The 19669-nt window shown below is 42.4% G+C and overlaps 1 protein-coding gene across 5 annotated transcripts in view; it reads left to right on the plus strand.

Annotated features, from left to right (window-relative positions):
• Positions 1-19669, plus strand: part of KIAA1328 (KIAA1328 ortholog) — a 296689-nt gene that overhangs the window by 251103 nt on the left and 25917 nt on the right. For 4 of the 5 annotated variants that reach the window (XM_048849784.2, XM_048849783.2, XM_048849787.2 and 1 more), the window contains one exon: positions 14663-17919. The exons of the other annotated variant lie outside the window; for it this stretch is intronic. In XM_048849784.2, the coding sequence (XP_048705741.2) occupies positions 14663-14876 (214 nt within the window). In that variant the 3' untranslated portion in view covers positions 14877-17919. Of the gene's footprint in view, positions 1-14662; positions 17920-19669 lie in introns of those variants that run through there. 5 annotated transcript variants of the gene reach the window in all.

The following is a 19669-nucleotide window of genomic DNA, read 5'->3' on the forward strand; positions in this document are numbered from 1 at the left end:
GATGACACTTCATTTTCAATTGTGCTGGTATAAAAAGGTAGAAAGGCTGCAATACTTATGCACCCTAACGCAGAAAATTAAGACATAATAGGGAGAATCCTGGCTCCACTGAAGTCAATGTCAAAGCTCCCATTGACTTCAGTGTGGCAGGATGTCGCCCTATGTCTATTCAAGATCTGCATCCAGATCTTGTATCTCTGTATAATGAGGTCTTAAATCTTGCCCAGCTAATAACATTTCTTGCCCACAATGGTTAGACATTCAGTGAAGGCTCACAGTTCAGTGACTAAATGACCTAAGACTGCACAGATCTTCCGATGACTGTACCTGTTGAAGCAAAAAAGCTGATTTATTATTTCTGTGGCTAGCTAAGAATTTGGATTGAACTTGTGAAGAAAGGCAGAGTGTTAATCCATGTAAATGATTATTAAAGTCAATGGGTACTGCATGTGCCCAGCACCTCTGAAAATCGGGCTGTTCTTATGTAGGTGCCATTAAGCAAGCACATTTGGAAAATGTTAGCTAACGCTTTGTAACCTGTATGAAATCTTTTAAAATGCGATGCTGAGGTTTTTTTATTTAGCATCCTTAAAGTTGTAGGCACTGTTCAGCGAAGTAAAAGGCCACCCCTGCCCCCAAAAAGATTGGTACTCAAAAGAGAGAGAGAGGGACCATGAAAAGAGAAGCCAAAAACAAAGGAAAGGACGGGGATGGACAAGGGTTACGTGTGTAAAATCATGAGTGAACATTGGTGCTTCTGCACCTGGTCTGTCTGCTCAGTTCTTATTTTTTCTAAACATTTATTTCTTAATGGCTTAGTGAGATAGAGATTGACATGGGGGAATGACTGGTTGGGGATAAGGTTGTAAAAGCAAAAGATTGGTGAGAATGAGTCTGTAAGGGTGGCAAGGAATGGAAAATGAGAGAGATAAAGAGGGGATGAAGGAATAGATGAGATGTAGAAAAGACAATGGTAGCTTAGTCTCATTTGGAACAGTGAATGGTGAAGCCCAGTATGAAAACAACTTGCTGGGGTGGTGTTTACTGCTCTTCAGACAACTAGCTAAGTACTCTATGAAGTACAAAGTAGTATTATTAAATGTTTATATTACCGTCAAGATTAGGGTCCTATTGTGCTAGGCACTGTACAAACACACACAGTTCGTACCATGCAGAACTTTCAGTCTAAATAGACAAGAGAAAGCATATGGGGAAAAGGACAACTCAAGCAGAACGATCACTGAGATGGTTGCCAAACTCCATGTAAGTCCCACTGTTTTTTGTCTGGTTTGTTTTTATGTTTTAGAATGAGGGCTGGGGTGAGCAGGAGATGGGAGGAGTTGAGTCATAGGAGCAAGGAAGTAGAAAAACAGAGAAAGGGGAGGGAGGACATGAAGGGCGATAGGGAGGAGATGCAGTGCTCTTTCCTGGTTAAGTGAAAATGACAATGGGTCGTTTGTTACACCTGGGGAAGTGGTAGCAAACACTTTCAGTAATGACAGCCAATTGGATGCTTCCTTAGGGGAACCAGTGCTGAGCACCAAGAAAAATGAGACTGACTAATCAGCCCGGACCCAGGGCAGAGGTCTTTGGGACACTCTGTTGAGCCCTTTGTCCTTTATTGCACTGATACTGTTCTGTCTGCAGTGGGCCAGGAACATACCAACACCACTCAGCCAGTTTCAGGATCAAGGTCTCTTCAACACTCCTATTGATGGGGCAAACCCTTCAGCGTGATAAATGTGCCAAGCATGGCCAGTTCGGTTAGCCAAGGGCATGACACTATTATAAAAGTCTATTTCTTCCCTCCCTACTCCATGCCTGATCCTGCAAAGAACTGTTGTCTCTGATGGGATTGTTATTGCCAGTGACCACACTGAATGTGAGCTAGTGTGTCTGTTGGAGTTGTGTGTCAGGTTTTATGGCATACAATGATGTATTCTGCTTAGATGTGTCAATAGATACAAATTAGACAGGGTTTTGCAGAGTGAGGTGATGGCTACAAAAAGAGCCAGTGCAATTTTGGGCTGCAAAGACATTTCATCATATAGCACAGAGCAGATTGTCCTCCTAACAGCTCTGGTTTGACCATACCTTGGGAACATTGTGTTCAGTTCTGGGTGCCATGCTACCAGAAAGATATTGACGAATTAGAGGAAGCTCAGGGAAGAGCAATAAAAAATTATCACAAGGCTTGAGGGATTGATTTATGAGAAAAGATTAAAATATGTCTAGCTTGGATAAGTGATGACTTAGGATGACGGGGGGGGGGACATAATATTCAAATATTTGAAGGGTGTAACACTAGAGAAGGAGATGAGTTTCTAAGTATTGCACAAGGATCTGTAACTATGAGTAATGAAGGGGTGAAGTTAAGAAAGGGAAAACTTTTGCTTCGACTTAAGCTGCCTATAAGGAAAAACTTCCTGACTGAGTGTGTGCACACCAACACACAGAAAAACACCTTTCCCCTCTCGCAAATTGAAAAGGAAAAACTCATGGAACTAACATGGTGTTTACCCCACACAACTCTGATCACTCTGCTTCTGTGTCACATCCATTCCCTGCCTCCCTTTGTCTGACTTGTCTAATTAAACTGCAAACTCTTACATATGTTTGTACAGGGAGTCCCCAATCCTGATCGGAGCCTCTAGGTGTTCTACTAACATCTACATAAATAATAACAGTCATGATAGGGTGAGATGTATTTGGCTCTGGAATGGCCTCCTAAGCAAAATAGTGAGAACCCCACTGCTCGGGGCAAATTCTAGGAAGCATACTATACGGAACCATTCTCCATGGGCAGGGAGATATCTGGATGATCTAACAGGTCTTTTCCTCCTTGAGCTTGTGTTTGTATGAATATTGCCTTAGAGAGTATCATGAAACGTATCTGATATTGTAAGCTTTCTATTATGTAGGTGTTGGTTTTACAGCACTCTGGGATGCTCTCACTAAGGACACTATGCAAATAAATTGTGTGATGTATTTTAAATAAAAGGCTCAGATCTTTTTTTAATTACATAGAAAATATTCTGAAGCCTGCTCATGTAGCTCGAGAGCTAAAATACACTGACATGTATTCGGAAAATATACAGTGGGTACCAGCACACTACACTACCAAAGCAGATGTCATGTGAAATAAATATTGCATTGTTGTCATCTTCCCGACTCCTGCAATGAATGGAGAGTCTGGGGAGTGTCTCCGACTATCCATAAGTAAAAGATACACAGTCACTCAAGAGGTTCCATAGAAACCAGCACTTTCCCTTTGCCTGCAATCCTTTTTTCACTGCCTTGGCCTTTCAGTCCATAGACTAAAATCATACATGTGCTTGTCTCCTATTTCAGAATCCTGGGAGTCAGCAGACAGGGATGCCTGGGGATCTCAGAGCCTGCCTTGTTTCTAATTTGTTTAAATCCCTGAAGTTTTAACATCCTGCTTTCACATTTGTTTTTCCCATTGTTGTTTGCATGGTTCTCCAGCCATTGATTCAAACCCAAATGGCAAGCTCCCCTAAAGCTGCTCTTGTCCTCTTTCAATATGTCTTCACTGCTGAGTTTTCTGGGCTCTTACTTACATGGTGTCCCTGACTCTTCCATCCACACACACACAAATATCTCAGCGAGTCAGTGATGGGCTCAACCCCAGGTTAGCTGGCCTGGCTTTGGGATGGGGGGACAGTTTAAGCCTGAGCTCTGCTTTCACTCAGGCTGGTAACCTGCACTTTTTGCAGTGAGGACACAGGCTAAACCACTCAGGTTCTGATAGTCCTCCAATGCCTTCCACAATTCCCCCATGTGCCCAAAAAGACAGAAGCTCTCCCACAATCCACTGGGAAAGAATCACAGAGTGATTCAGCTGACAGCAGCCCAAAGAACCATCAGATAGGCCCCCCAGAAGACTAGTGACATCCATGAGGGCATGCCAGACCAGTAACTCAGGTAAGGCTTTGTAATGTGGTGGCTTGCACCCCAGCTAGGCTAACTTGGTGATCAGACCACGGTGCCAATCATCTGGGCTGACTCTGCAGTGAAGATATATGCCCTAGCTGCCATCACCTCTGACAGTAGGGTTAGTGAGTAGATGCTTGGACTGTTGAACATCTGTATCTATTCTTTTTCCCACCAAGGAGGTGGCTTTTGTTTGCCCTTGTCATAAACATACAGCTAAGGGTAGCATAAAATCCCTCCTTTACCTGTAAAGGGTTAATCAGTTCCATTAACCTAGTTGGCACCTGAGCAGAAGGACCAATGGGGAAAGAAGATACTTTCAAATCTGGGGGGAAAGGATTTTGTTTGTGCTCTTTGTTGTTCTCTCCAAGACAAAGAGAGAGACCAAGCAAGTAATGCAGCTCCTACTGAATGATACATGTAAAATTACAGAAATAGTAAGTAATAGCAAGGAAATGTGTTAGAGTATCTTTTGTTTTAGCTTGTGAGTTTTCCCTATGCTAAGCGGCAGGTTTATTCCTGTTTTTTGCAACTTTAAAGTTTTGCCTAGAGGGGAATCCTCTGTGTTTTAAATCTTATTACCCTGTAAAATTACCTTCCACCCTGATTTTACAGAGGTGATTCTTTTACTTTTTTTTCTTTATAATAGTTCCGTTTTTAAGAATCTGATTGGGGTTTTTAGTGTCCTAAAAACCAAGGGTCTGGTCTGTGCTCACTTACTCTGAAGCCTCCCCAGGAAAGGGGGTGAAGGGGCTTGGGGGGATATTTTGGGGAAACAGGAACTCCAAGTGGTCCTTTTCCTAAATCTTTGTCTAACTCACTTGGGGGTGGCAGCGATACCGTTCCAAGGACAAGGAAGAATTTGTGCCTTGGGGAAGTTTTTAACCTAAGCTGGTAGAAATAAGCTTAGGGGGTCTTTCATGTGGGTCGCCACATCTGTACTCTAGGGTTCAGAGTGGGGAGGGAACCCTGAAAGCCCTCCTATGTTAAATTATTTCTGTGAGGCTTCGGGAACTGATATTTTGGGCCGGTTTTGTTCAATATCTTCATAAATGATCTGGAGGATGGTGTGGATTGCACTCTCAGCAAATTTGCGGATGATACTAAACTGGGAGGAGTGGTAGATACGCTGGAGGGGAGGGATAGGATACAGAAGGACCTAGACAAATTGGAGGATTGGGCCAAAAGAAATCTGATGAGGTTCAATAAGGATAAGTGCAGGGTCCTGCACTTAGGACGGAAGAACCCAATGCACAGCTACAGACTAGGGACCGAATGGCTAGGCAGCAGTTCTGCGGAAAAGGACCTAGGGGTGACAGTGGACGAGAAGCTGGATATGAGTCAGCAGTGTGCCCTTGTTGCCAAGAAGGCCAATGGCATTTTGGGATGTATAAGTAGGGGCATAGCGAGCAGATCGAGGGACGTGATCGTTCCCCTCTATTCGACATTGGTGAGGCCTCATCTGGAGTACTGTGTCCAGTTTTGGGCCCCACACTAAAAAAGGATGTGGATAAATTGGAGAGAGTCCAGCGAAGGGCAACAAAAATGATTAGGGGTCTGGAACACATGACTTATGAGGAGAGGCTGAGGGAGCTGGGATTGTTTAGCCTGCAGAAGAGAAGAATGAGGGGGGATTTGATAGCTGCTTTCAACTACCTGAAAGGGGGTTCCAAAGAAGATGGATCTAGACTGTTCTCAATGGTAGCAGATGACAGAACGAGGAGTAATGGTCTCAAGTTGCAGTGGGGGAGGTTTAGATTGGATATTAGGAAAAACTTTTTCACTAAGAGGGTGGTGAAACACTGGAATGCGTTACCTAGGGAGGTGGTAGAATCTCCTTCCTTAGAGGTTTTTAAGGTCAGGCTTGACAAAGCCCTGGCTGGGATGATTTAACTGGGAATTGGTCCTGCTTCGAGCAGGGGGTTGGACTAGATGACCTTCTGGGGTCCCTTCCAACCCTGATATTCTATGATTCTATGATTCTATTTGCTGTATAACATTAGGCATTTGTAGTTAAACTGTTTAAACTTTAGTTTCCCTTTCTGTGAAATGGACCCATCACCTTCCCGGAGTATTAGTAACTGTAGTTAATGTTTGTAAAGTGCTTGGAGATGGATAGTGCTTAGAAGTACAAAGCAGTAGTATAATATTGTGCTTCCAGGTTTCAAAACCTACTCTAATCCAAAGGCAATTCATGTAACGTTAGTAAATCACTTGGAGGTTTGTGTGGAGAATTCAAGTAGAAATATGAAAATAAACTTTTTATATCATTGGATACATGCAGTTAAATAAAAGTAAACCTGTACAGCCACTAATCTCTGAAGCCATATTGCTGGTGTGCTTTGTTGAAATGTCATCACCTTGTAGAGAAGTCTCTGTGTGTTTTCTAGACATTTATAGTCAAAGAATAAATTTTCAGGGACTGTAAACGAAAAGATATCTCTGAACATGATGATCAAATAATATGTGACACTGCTTGTTTAAGGAAATATACATATATCTCACTGCCAGAGTGTTTATGACTCTAATAAATCTAGTTATTTTGCCGAGTAGGGAAATTTTTACTGACTCTGGCAAATATCAAATTTTTGGGGGATTGTGCTGTTTTGTGCAGACAGGAGCAAATGATTTTATTAGTTAAACTGTACAGTGCAATACAAAAACATAATACAGCTAAATGTGTACTTTATATATTGTACTGTGTGCATGAAATATTACATATTTTACTGGCTATGGGTGACAGTAACACATTCAAAATGCAATGTCATATTCCATAATCTAAAAGTATTTAATGTTTCAGCCAATCAGAGTGGAAGGATGCAGCACAGTTACAACTCCATAACTTCTGGGCTTTTTTTCTTCCTCCAATACACAGTTTCCTGCATTCATATTGGATCTGGGTGTCAATTTTGCATAACCATGGTGTTTGTCAGTAACTCCATAGTGTGTAATTCCCTGTACTCTGATTGGACAGCAGCTTTGATTAGCGAGAATGTAAAAATCTGTATAATCACTGCGTAGTGATTTCACAGACTCTGTACCGTGAATGTACAAACCTATTGTTCCCAGACCAGCAATCCCGTTTGGGTCCATTTCAGCTGTGCAAATCCCAGATTGTTCCTGCTGATTCACTTGTGAAGCACAAAGCAAAATAAAACACTCTCCCAGTGTTCTGGCTATGAAAGTCTAGCAGACCAGTAAGGAGGGAGAGGGGTTGGCTGAGGGGAGTGGAGGTGATGGGGTGGTTGTACTTCCCTTTTGACACTCAGTCAGAGTATTTTATTTTTGGAGTATTTTCTTCTGTCATTTAAAATTTGAACATTTAATTTACAATGTTAAGAATCATATTAATATATTGAAAAAAGAAAAGGAGGACTTGTGGCACCTTAGAGACTAACAAATTTATTTGAGCATAAGCTTTCGTGAGCTACAGCTCACTTCATCGGATGCATGCAGTGGATGCATACAGTGGAATGCTGTAGTTCACGAAAGCTTATGCTCAAATAAATGTGTTCGTCTCTAAGGTGCCACAAGTCCTCCTTTTCTTTTTGCAAATACAGACTAACACGGCTGCTACTCTGAAACCTGTCATTAATTTATTGTTATTTCTTGTCACCTCAGTTGTGGGCTAAGAAACTCCTCCACCTTTGGTGGTTATAAACTCCCCCAGACCCTTAATATTTAATTAAAACCCAAAACGTAAGACGAAAGGGTTGGGTAAAATTTTCAAAAGTGGCTACGCAATTCACGTGCCTTCGTTGCTTAGGTGCTTTTGAAGTTTTACCCTTTGTCTTTAATGTGCAGAGCTGATAAACTGTGCAGGCACTGGAGTGTCCATTATAAACTCTATCGCACAGACTCCACTTGTGTCTACGTCAGAGTTCACCTACAGCTGGCCTCTTTCCTAGGTCTTTTCTTCCTGCTGCTTAGAGCCCTGCACACCAGTCCTGTGCGCGCGCTCTCCTGCATAGAGTTCGTGGAGCTTATAATAATCTCAGGCTTCCAGTGGTTAAGAGATTTGTTGAGAAGAAATTATGGCCTGGTTTTCAGAAGTGTTGAGCCCTTGCAACTCCCACTGACTCCCAATTCCCTGAAAACCAGGCCCCAAATAACTAAATATTGAGGACAACAAAAAATAAAGCTAGGTCTGTGCTGTAGTTATCGGTCATAATAAACAATTTTTAAGTTTTTACACTGAGCAGAGTGTTGTGAACAGAGAAGGGAAACACTAGAATAACTTTCCAAAAGTGAAAAAGCACTATTTTTTCCAGACCCATGGTCCTTATCTGCTGGTCTGATCAATGTAACACTTTCTCAGCAAATTCTCCTCTAGCATGATGAAATACGCACATTTTTAGTCTGACAAAGGTTAGGGGTGGAAAAATGTCCACGGGGAAGTGTCGAAATCAGGCTGAGAATGGAGACTGTTCTACTCACATGACTCCATAACACAGTCAGTCAGTCGGCTTCCAAAAGAAGGTGATTGTGGCAAATAAGTAGCTTGAGTTCATGCTAACTTTAAAAGGGCAATGAGAAGCCTTGCAAGTCTGACTCCTGCCCTCTGCCCCAAATTTTTCTTTCTTTCTATGGGGGGGAGGGGAAGGGAGGAGGAGAGAAACCCCATAGAAAACTCTGTGCAAAAAACTAACACTGATGCAGCACTTTGGTTGCTCAGTCAAACACCCAGAAGTCGGAAAATTCCAGGTTAAGGCTACTAAGGCACTGCGGCCCTTTCATGTTGCATGTGTGAATTTTTTCCCATTGTTACATGGCAACTGTAAAGCTACTGTTTTCTATTAATTTGCTCCACAAGAATGTGCAGCTTTGGCAAGTGAAGACAGCAGGAGCAACTTGAATGGCTGAAATTTCCTGAGTTTTGAGCACTCCATTCTGCAGCTGTTGATATCATGGAATCACAGAAATGTAGGACTGGAAGGGATCTCAACAGATCGTCTGATCCAGTCCCCTGCACTGAGACAGGACTAAGTATTATCTAGACCAACCCTGACAGGTGTTTGTCTAACCTGCTCTTAAAAACCTCCAATGATGGAGATTCCACAACCTCCCTAGGCAATTTGTTTCAGAGCTTAATTACCTTTAAAGTTACAAAGTTTTTCCTAATGTCTAATCTAAATCTTTCTTGCTGCAATTTAAGCCCATTACTTCTTGTCCTGTCCTCAGTGGTTAAGGAGAAGAATTTCTTTCCCTCTTCTTTATGGCAACCTTTTATGTACTTGAAGACGGGGACCATCAGTTTTCTCTTCTCCAGACTAACCAAATCCAGTTTTTTCAATCTTTCCTTCTAGCTCATGTTTTCTAGACCTTTAATCATTTTTGTTGCTCTCTGGACTTTCTCCAATTTGTCCACATCTTTCCTGAAGTGTGGTGCCCAGAACAGGACACAATACTCCAGTTGAGGTTTTATCAGGTGCTGAGCAGAATGGAAGAAATACTTCTCGTGTGTTGCTTATAACATTCTTGCTAATACGCTCCAGAGTGATGTTCGCTTGTTTTGCAAGTTATATTGTTGAATCATATTTAGTTTATGATCCACTTATAACCCCCGATCCTTTTCTGCAGTAGTCCTTCCTAGACAGCCATTTCCCATTTTGTATGTGTACAATTGGTTTCTCCTTCCCAAGTGTAATACTTTGCATTTGTCCTTATTGAATTTCCTCCTGTTTATTTCAGATCATTTCTCCAGTTTGTCAAGGTCATTTTGAATTCTAATCCTGTCCTCCAAAGCGCTTGCAGCCCCTCCCAGCTTGGTATCATTTGCAGACTTTATAAGTGTACTCTCTATGCCATTATCCAAATCACTTATGAAGATATTAAATAGAATCAGACCCAGGACAGATCCATGCAGGACCCCACCCGATATGCCCTTCCAGCTTGATTGTGAACCACTGGGAATTACTCTCTTAAGTACACATTTCCAAACACTCTGCGCCCACCTTACAGTAGTGTCGTGCAAGTCTGCAGTGCCATATGAATAGTAATGAACCCTATTTGTATTTTTTTAACCAGGGACACACATGCTTTCTTTAGAAGAAGGTATATTTCAGGGTCTGAACATGTTGGCAGTGTCCCTTTAAATATTCGGATACCAATAAATGTTGAGAAAATTGCCTTTGTGAGGTTCAAGACATGCTGGATCAACTCCCTTGCCTCCAGCCAGATGCTGTCTGATGTCACCTAGACAAATCAGAGCAAACTATTTTCATGGGATTAAACACTAAATACCTGCAAGGAGCATTCTCTTGATCAGATAATGCTCCGTTAGCAGAGTTTGTTCGCTTTATTGCATATATAGCTGTGGTGTCAAATAGACTGATTTACAATGCCTGGTCTTTTAAATAATCTTTGCTATTTGCTGCTCTTGTAATCTGCCAAATCATTTAGCCTTCCCGATAGCAGAAATGCTGTAAAAGTTAGATAAACTTGCAGAAGAAATTAGCTCCAAGGTGTTCATTGCAAACACACTTGCTGGTTTGTCGTCTCTCCCCATCCCCCAACCTAATCTGTGATTGAATGTGGCTGCTGGAGAAATTGAAATTTTATGATCGAGCCGCAGGCAGGGAGATAAGTATTTGTATGTTAGGCTAGATTAATCTAGTAGGGAGTTTTAGGTGTGGCTAATGAAACCAGTGTGTGTGAGAGCTGGGTTTCTTTTTTGGTGCAGGGATTGTATATGTATGTGTCTGATCCAAGCATTCCACATATAGAATCATAGAATCATAGAATATCAGGGTTGGAAGGGACCCCAGAAGGTCATCTAGTCCAACCCCCTGCTTGAAGCAGGACCAATTCCCAGTTAAATCATCCCAGCCAGGGCTTTGTCAAGCCTGACCTTAAAAACCTCTAAGGAAGGAGATTCTACCACCTCCCTAGGTAACGCATTCCAGTGTTTCACCACCCTCTTAGTGAAAAAGTTTTTCCTAATATCCAATCTAAACCTCCCCCACTGCAACTTGAGACCATTACTCCTCGTTCTGTCATCTGCTACCATTGAGAACAGTCTAGATCCATCCTCTTTGGAACCCCCTTTCAGGTAGTTGAAAGCAGCTATCAAATCCCCCCTCATTCTTCTCTTCTGCAGGCTAAACAATCCCAGCTCCCTCAGCCTCTCCTCATAAGTCATGTGTTCCAGACCCCTAATCATTTTTGTTGCCCTTCGCTGGACTCTCTCCAATTTATCCACATCCTTCTTGTAGTGTGGGGCCCAAAACTGGACACAGTACTCCAGGTGAGGCCTCACCAATGTCGAATAGAGGGGAACGATCACGTCCCTCGATCTGCTCGCTATGCCCCTACTTATACATCCCAAAATGCCATTGGCCTTCTTGGCAACAAGGGCACACTGCTGACTCATATCCAGCTTCTCGTCCACTGTCACCCCTAGGTCCTTTTCCGCAGAACTGCTGCCTAGCCATTCGGTCCCTAGTCTGTAGCTGTGCATTGGGTTCTTCCATCCTAAGTGCAGGACCCTGCACTTATCCTTATTGAACCTCATCAGATTTCTTTTGGCCCAATCCTCCAATTTGTCTAGGTCCTTCTGTATCCTATCCCTCCCCTCCAGCGTATCTACCACTCCTCCCAGTTTAGTATCATCCGCAAATTTGCTGAGAGTGCAATCCACACCATCCTCCAGATCATTTATGAAGATATTGAACAAAACCGGCCCCAGGACCAACCCTTGGGGCACTCCACTTGATACCGGCTGCCAACTAGACATGGAGCCATTGATCACTACCCGTTGAGCCCGACAATCTAACCAGCTTTCTACCCACCTTATAGTGCATTCATGTGAAAAGCTCATCTCTGTAAAGTTGTGGGACCAGCTTTTAAGATGGGAGTTTGGGTATTCGTCTTGAGATGCCTCAGAGGGGTTCAATTTTCAGAGGGCTGATGCTCAGCACTTACAGAAAATCAAGCCCCCTTTAAAGCCTCTCAAGTTGGACACTCAAAATCATCATTAACTTCTGAAAGTCTTGGCCAAGATACTTATTATATGTCATCGTAGAGAAGGATTAGCCATTCAAATGGTCAAGTTCAATAGAATTCTGTCTTGTTTATTTTATTTGAACTGCTTATCTGTGGCTCTGTTGGCTGATTTGAACAGACAAATTACAAAGGGACCTGGAAAGGCTGCAAACGCAGACAGGAAATTCACAAAAAATGCAAGCTAGTACATCTAGGGGGAAAGAATGTAATCTCAGTTAGAGGGAATAATGGAGTTGCAATGCAGTAGTGGTGAGCCAGATTGACCTAGGAGTGATAGTGGACAGCAAATTGGAGGGAACAATAACGATTGAAGGAGCTGAAAGAATTGACTTACCAGCGCAACAAAAGTTTGAAAGAACTACAGTGGTTGTCATTAGAATCCACAATTGGCCATGGTGACTCCAATTAATTCCTTGGGTTAAACAAGCACTTTGATATCTCAGATACCACTGTGGGGGTAGTTGGGTAAAGGTTAACTCTTTGACAGTCGCTTGGTGTACCCTGTGCACAGTTACAACTTGGCTGAGAAGTAACTGAGGTTAGGTTAGGCAGCATAGTCTTGTGGTTTAGAGCAGGGAGACCTAGTCAGGAGACCTCTGACATGCTACTACTGTATTTGATGAACTTGGGCAGGTCACTTAGCTTATCTATGCCTCAGGGTCCCATCTGTAAAATTCCCCATGTGGTATGTTGCAAGAGGGACCTAATTCTGCAGCAAGGCCCCTAGGTTTCTGGAGCAGACTGGAAGAGCTTGCAGTAGCTTCATTTATATTTGAAAGTGGATGTTAATATTGGATCAAATACAGTGACGAATAATGCAACCCAGTGCCATAGTATCCGTGTTGTTTGTTTGGATATTAAATTCCATTTATTGTGTGCTCTCTTCCCACATTTTCAGTCTTCAGCATGCAAGAGGCCTTTGTGCACATTGTAGATGTTGGTGGTGGACAGCTGGAGGTTCTGACCACTGGCATGGCATGGGAGATGAGTGAGCACAAGCATGTCGGGGCTATTTCTGCTAAAATGATCAGTGGTGAAATACCTAGCTGTTGACGTGTAAATTCTCTCCCTTAGTTTTTAGAGTTGACACTCCATTGAGGACAGAGACACTTCGTACCTTACGGCACTGTTGTTTCAGACTAGTTGCATGCTCTGGAAGGCATCATTGTTTGATTACGCTAGATTTATATTTTAAGGGATTTCTCCCCCCTCCCTCCCCCCCCCACCCCCCCGTCCTAATGATGAGAAACATAATTTAGAAGGAATCAAGGTTAGGCTCAGGGTCGCAGTTCAAGAGCAAGGGGTGAATCCTGTGGCAAATTCCACAAGTATGAAATACACTGGGCCCATCTAATGTCTTACCTTTGTGAAGTGCTCTGAGTGCCTGAAAGGGGAATTTATTATTTGTAATTGTATGCATTATTATTTGAATAGTGTAAACACTAGGGGGGAAAGGTATTACTTAGGCTGGAATAGGGAACCATAACTAGATGGAACTGAGGGAGAGGGATGCTTAGGCAGGAAATCAGGCAAACTTCCTCAGAGAGATTTCCTAAACTGGGGAATGGCCTCCCATGGGAAGTGTTAGAAGCTGTATTGCTTGAAACATTTGAAACTGGACACACAATAAGAGTAGAAAATATATTGTCCTGCACTGGCATGTAGATCAGATCTGATCCTGTGTGAATATTAATCGGAAGGCTCTGTCTAGAGCCGTCATTCTTAACCTGGGGTGCACGCACCCCCTGGGCGGGGCAAGATGCCCTTTCTGCAGGTGTGAGACATGCCAGATGTTTTTAGAAGGTAAATCATCGAAAACACAAACACAGGCACATAAGTACAACTACTTTGTTTCATCAAACCTATGTATTTATTAACATTATACATTTTTTAGCGATCACTGTAATATACAAACAAAAAATATATCTAGGTTTAAAGAACTGACCTAGTTCAACGATTTTTGATAAGGGGTGCGAGAACATATTTTGAGAACCAAAGGGGTGCAGGCTGCAGTAAAGGTTAAGAACCACTGGTCTAGAGTAATTGCCAGTACTCTGTGTACAATGTTACTGCATGTGTAGGCTTGTAACCTCCTCCGCATCTGTACTGAACACTTAAAGGACAGCTTGAGTAATGTTTAGCATCTTTGCCTTCTGTCTTGATGCCTGAACTGTTGATTTTATGTTACTTTGTCTGGATTATATTCCTTCAGTCACACATAGATTTCATATATTGCATAGAGATTTATAAGAAGCACGTGTGTTTTGTATCACGAAGGATAAAGATGCCTGCTGTTTTCAAATCCCTAGGAACCTAAATCAAGGGCAGAGCCTATTCAGGCAAGTGCAGCATGTTTGAGTCACTTGTTGAACTGTCATGCCTGTGAGGAGTTCTCTCCTGAATCTCTGAGCTGTAAATGAGGCGCTGTCCAATTCAATAGGAAACCTGGCGAGACTGACAAATTAAAAGAAAGTACTGTACTTGCAAAATAAAGTGGCCACTAAAGCTTTGCCTCTCCTTTACTGCCTCCACATTGGAGCTCACTTTAGCTACAGTGGCAATGCCGTGATCCCTTCTGTCACGATCGGCACTATTACACAGGTTTCGCTCTAGTCAGGATGACGGAGTTAGGAATGTTCCTTCCAAATTGTGTTTGATGCCGTGGTGTTTAATAGGTCTGCATTTTCATGGTGTTTTCCTCCAGATATGAGGCCTCCCTCATTGAGTTGGTTGAAGCAATGAGTCCAGTCGCTGCCCCGGGACACCACTATGGAGAGTCTTACAACTGGAAGAAACCCCATGCCCCTCGGAATGGGAGCCCCAGAAAACCTGCATGGTGCCAAGCCCCTCGTGGCACCCGAAACGAAGCGGAGGAGCTTGAGGAGAGCCGGATCCTGGAGGATATTTTCTTCATTTGACGAGGTTCATTACTCTGCAGCCCCTCTGTAGGATTTTTAGGACCTTGTTCCTGTTTCTGCTCTGGATTTGTTTATCGCAGTATCACTTTTAAATTATTTGGTTGACAAGTGATTGTCTCCCTCCTCGCCAAGGAGTTAGTACAGTAGCTTCCTCTTTCACTTAGAATTTAGTAATCATGCTGCGAGAACAACGTTTGTTTTTTTTTGGACAGTCCAATCAGAAGGTGTTAGTAAATTTTGAACAAACTTTTCTTGTGCCAAGCAATTATTCTAAAATATAATTAAATCCACAACATTTTGGAGTCGATTGAAGCCATAGCTTAGCCAGCCCTCATATGAGAAGTATATTTCATTATCGATTTTTTTAGCGATAAAGCAGTTTGCAAGAGCTGCAGAACACACAAGAACCACTGCATTTCAATTAGATTATTTCTAATTAAAAAGCAGCCTGTTTAAAACCTAACAATGTTACAAAGGTACAAGCACTTGAATATTATTTCCAATGATTCTGTGATCTACCATTGCCTTCGGCATTCTGATATTTACTGTGCTGAGATTTTAGGGAGCATATACTCAGCTCAGCTGTATAATGTCTAATAACATTAATGGATGTTGCAGGGTTAATGCACTGTGCATCTGTTTGAAAATAGTCTTCCTTAAATCAGTACTATTTGACATAGTGTATATGCTGGGATCCCTATTGCCAACTCCTTAAATATCTCATACAACCAGGAAATGTACAGGTCCAAACCGTATTTGATGTGCTCTTCAAAATGAGAGATATAGGAGTTATAGAGTAAGAACAGTCTTAAGGCATTTTCACTAACTTGCACTATTTTGATACCGTTTCCAGGTTCCATTGTAAATAAGACAAATCCATAATTATTTCTCATAGCAGCTCATAATGCACGTTTCCCTGCCGGCTTTAATTATTAATGCTCTATCTATTTCAGTTTATTTAAACGCACTCCCATCTACTTCATGCACTTGGTTATGTAAAGAAATGTGCAGAATTGGTAAAAATGACTGCAGATTACAGGATGAATGGACATTTTCTGCACGATGCAGTGTTCATATTTTATTGGAACATTGTAGCCACTGGCATGTGTTCCTAGAAATATGAAGCTAAAACATTCCTTTCACGCAATAAAAGTGCAGCTAGAGAAAGTCAGAATCACAGCAGTACAGACAAGTTCTAGGCTGTTTGTTTCCAACCACTGGTATATAGACCAGTACTGCTTTTTCAGTCTTTTGTGACTGGTCCTCCAGGCTCCTGCTCCATACCTCCATGGTGGTGAGCCCCTGGACTTGTCCCTGATGCACTGCTGTTGTCTGCCTCCCATGGACTTGTGCATGTACCTAATGTTGTTTACAAATTAATTGATGTCCTTTTATTGCATCACAGCTGAATTTTAAAAGCTGGTTGGAAAAGTACAAGGACAGAAGAGATAAGAGCAGTTTTCCTGCACCGGTGAGCCTGGTGAGAAACTGTCCCCATAGACATCTGTTTCTCTCCAGCCCTTTCTGTGGAGAGTTATGGTCTCTAACAGTATCCTGCCATGACATGTATCTGCTCCTTGAATCCACTGGGGGACAAGCTTTTTCTAGAGTATTCTGTCCTAAGGTCCCGCAGACCTGGCAAGTGACCCATCACCGGACTGGCTGGGGGTCTCTCTCCACCACCCTTCATGTTTCTGCTCCTTGGGCACAGGGGATCAAGTTTAACATAGTTTGCTTTGGCGTTAGAAAGAAAGGGAAAAATTCAGGAGAGGCAGCTGGTATTTGGAGGAAACCAGGAGGGAATAGACAATAGGACATGGGTTTGGATTTTTTTTAAAGGCTTCTCTGGGTCTAGACCAAATGCGAGCCTTCAGTTTCTGGTCTAGGTCTAGACCAAACACCTTCAATTTCTGTTCTTCTCCAGATTGACTGTAACTGTAATTGCCATTTTTAACAAACACTAACAGATTTTAAAACAGCAAAAATAACATTTGAAAGGTGCCTTTGCGTACACATTCTGGAACTCTGCATGGGAGTATTATGCTCTTCAGTGCTTCATGGGTGCCAATATTTAGCCACGCTCTGATTTTTAATTATCCTTTTTGTCCGTTAATTATTTTAACTCTGATGGTGTTTTTGTCTTGAATCTGTATTTTGGTAATAATTGTATTCTAAATGGACATTGTCAAGGTTTTGGGCCTCAAACATGACCACCTCTTCATCCGTAGGAGCTATACGTGAAGCATGTTTTGCATGTTGTAGCAAAGAATTCTGAAATGAAGAGGTTTTAAATTATCTTGTTAGGAAAGATCTCCACATTCTAATTATCCCATAAACATGAACCAGGAGAGGCTACTAATTGCTATTAATTTGATAGATCCTATAAAAACAAACCTTCTCCAGTCAGCTCTATTGCTGTAGTTATCAGCAGTAGACTAGGACTAGTGGTTAGCAGTCAATGCAAGCAAATATATTTTGCCACAAGGCACTACAAAATTAAAGTTATTAAAACATTTATAGCCTTGGAAGAAAATCAATTGTTGTCAAATAGAAAAGGACAAAATCAGTAGTTGGGATGGAGAGGGGAATTATTTTCCATTTGCTTAAACAATAGAGGAAATGCAAAAATTAAACTAGCAAAAGCAATCACATGACAGTGTCCTTTTAAGTTTAAACTCCTATATTAGCCCCCACTGGGGAAATACTCCAGTCCTAGATTTTGTCCAGAGTCTCCCAGATAATATGCTTCAACATCACATAAGGCTGTGTCTTACAGGAACCTTGTGAGGTAACACATCTCCTACTAAGGTTACTCTCCATGCCTTGACTTTGTGTTTCTACCTGAATGGCTTGTATTTCCAACACCTGCTGTGTTTATGTGGTCATCTCTCTTGCACAAACAGAGGATCTGTAAACAATCACGCATTCTTTCTACTTCCTAGCCCCTCTGGTTCTACCTGGTGAATCCTGTCCTAAACCCAAGCATATATTTATATATCTGTGTGAGGTCTTAATTTAATAAATTATCTGCTTTTTTTTTTCATTTTCTCTTTCAGAGCTTCATTTATTGCATTATCTTTTCCTTTGTTTTGTCCAGCATGGGTATAGCAATAGACCCTTATAGAGAGACAGGACTCTCCATTGTTAGATATTTTGGTCACTATCAACACCATTAATGATGAGGTGCTGTCCACTTATCTGCGGGACCTAAAAGCGTGGGCAAGTCGCAGTAGGGGAGCTTGGTTCACTTTTTCTTTCAGAGATTCCAGAAAAGGATAAAGTGCCCCACAGTTCTTCCCCAAGAGCTCTTGTTTTTGTATTGTCCCACAGGGGCACCCTCTTCAATGTGTTTGTGACATCACTGGGGGAAGGCTGTGGATTGAAATGTTGGCAGTATGCTGATAACCTAGCTCTGTCTCTCCTCAGCAAGCCCTGATGCCATTGTCTTCCTGCTGTCCTACTATGTAGTGAGGTTAGGTACCTATAAAATAGCTGGTTTAGGCTTACCCAAGCATAAAGCCTCTGTCATGGGATTGAATTTGGGACCTTCATCTCCAAATTCACAGCCCTCTGGCACTAGAGCTAAAGAATAACTCCATTAGCTGATAGTAGCATAAGATTTATCCGACATATGGGCCAGCCATTAGAGGTGGGACACAACATGCAGAGCCAGTGTGTTACACCAAGGAAGGTGGAGGTGATGCTTACTGGCAGGGGGCAGTGAAAATGCCCTCAATCAAAGAGCTTTGTTCATGGATTGTCAGTTGTCACTCGATCTCTGGGTCCTGCTAGGCTCATCTCTGCTTCTACAGTCCCAGAGAGGACCAGTGGCCAGAAACGTCGTCAGCTGGCCTATCTGTTGCATCCTGTCCTCTGTGATGCAAAGGCAGTCCATGCCTTTGTCACTTCAAGGAAAGAAGACTGTATGCTCTACCTTGGGTTGCCCAGGAAGTGCAGCTATGCAGAAATTGTTGGTCAGCCGTCTAAGTAGGAAGGACCCATGAGAGCACTTCACACAGAATACTCTGACCTACAATAAAAATTCCCTATCCTCTTACAAGACAACCTCCAGCTGTTGGTCAGTATTTACACAACCCTAAATGGTATATGATTTAGCTGTCTTGGCAAGCCCTCTTCCCTTATAACATACTAACTTTTGAGGACACTGCTTTACAGTCCTCAGGTATGAGCACAAAGTGTTTGATGGTTGTGGTTTCAGTAGATAGCTCTTAGCTATGGATGTCCCTCCCTGATCTGTTAGAACCTGATCCTGGCAGGTTGCAATGCAAGGCTATTTAGGTTTTTTCCTGACTCTGTTGGATCCCCTCTAGCAAGTGGCTCTTGGCTGACTGTCCCTCTGCCCCATCCCACATACTAGTAGGGGCTAGCATCCCCCCAAGACAATGATATCAGATGGGAGGAGAGTATTGATGTAAATTTGGGGAGGCTGTTAAATAAGCTACAAAAATGCACCAAGATAATAGTGCTGGGAGCTTTTAGAAATACATCTAGGAGTAGATAATTCCCATAGCATCCTGACAGGCTTGACAAGCGGAGCACACACAGCAGGACTAAAATACAACCACTTCTGGGGTGTAGATCAGCAACTCAGCAATAATTGGCTCTGTACAACAGTGACAGGAGGGGAAATGTTGGTTATGAATATCAGGGCAATCCCGTGATCTTGTGGAAAGCGCCATGAAGTTTTTAATATCCACATAGATGAGATACTTTTTAAGGTCTTATCCTGAAGAAGTCTCACATGGTTTACTGCATGGAGCTCAATGTGTCTT

This window comes from Caretta caretta, chromosome 5 (assembly GCF_965140235.1).
Source record: "Caretta caretta isolate rCarCar2 chromosome 5, rCarCar1.hap1, whole genome shotgun sequence".
Lineage (NCBI taxonomy): Eukaryota > Metazoa > Chordata > Testudines > Cheloniidae > Caretta > Caretta caretta.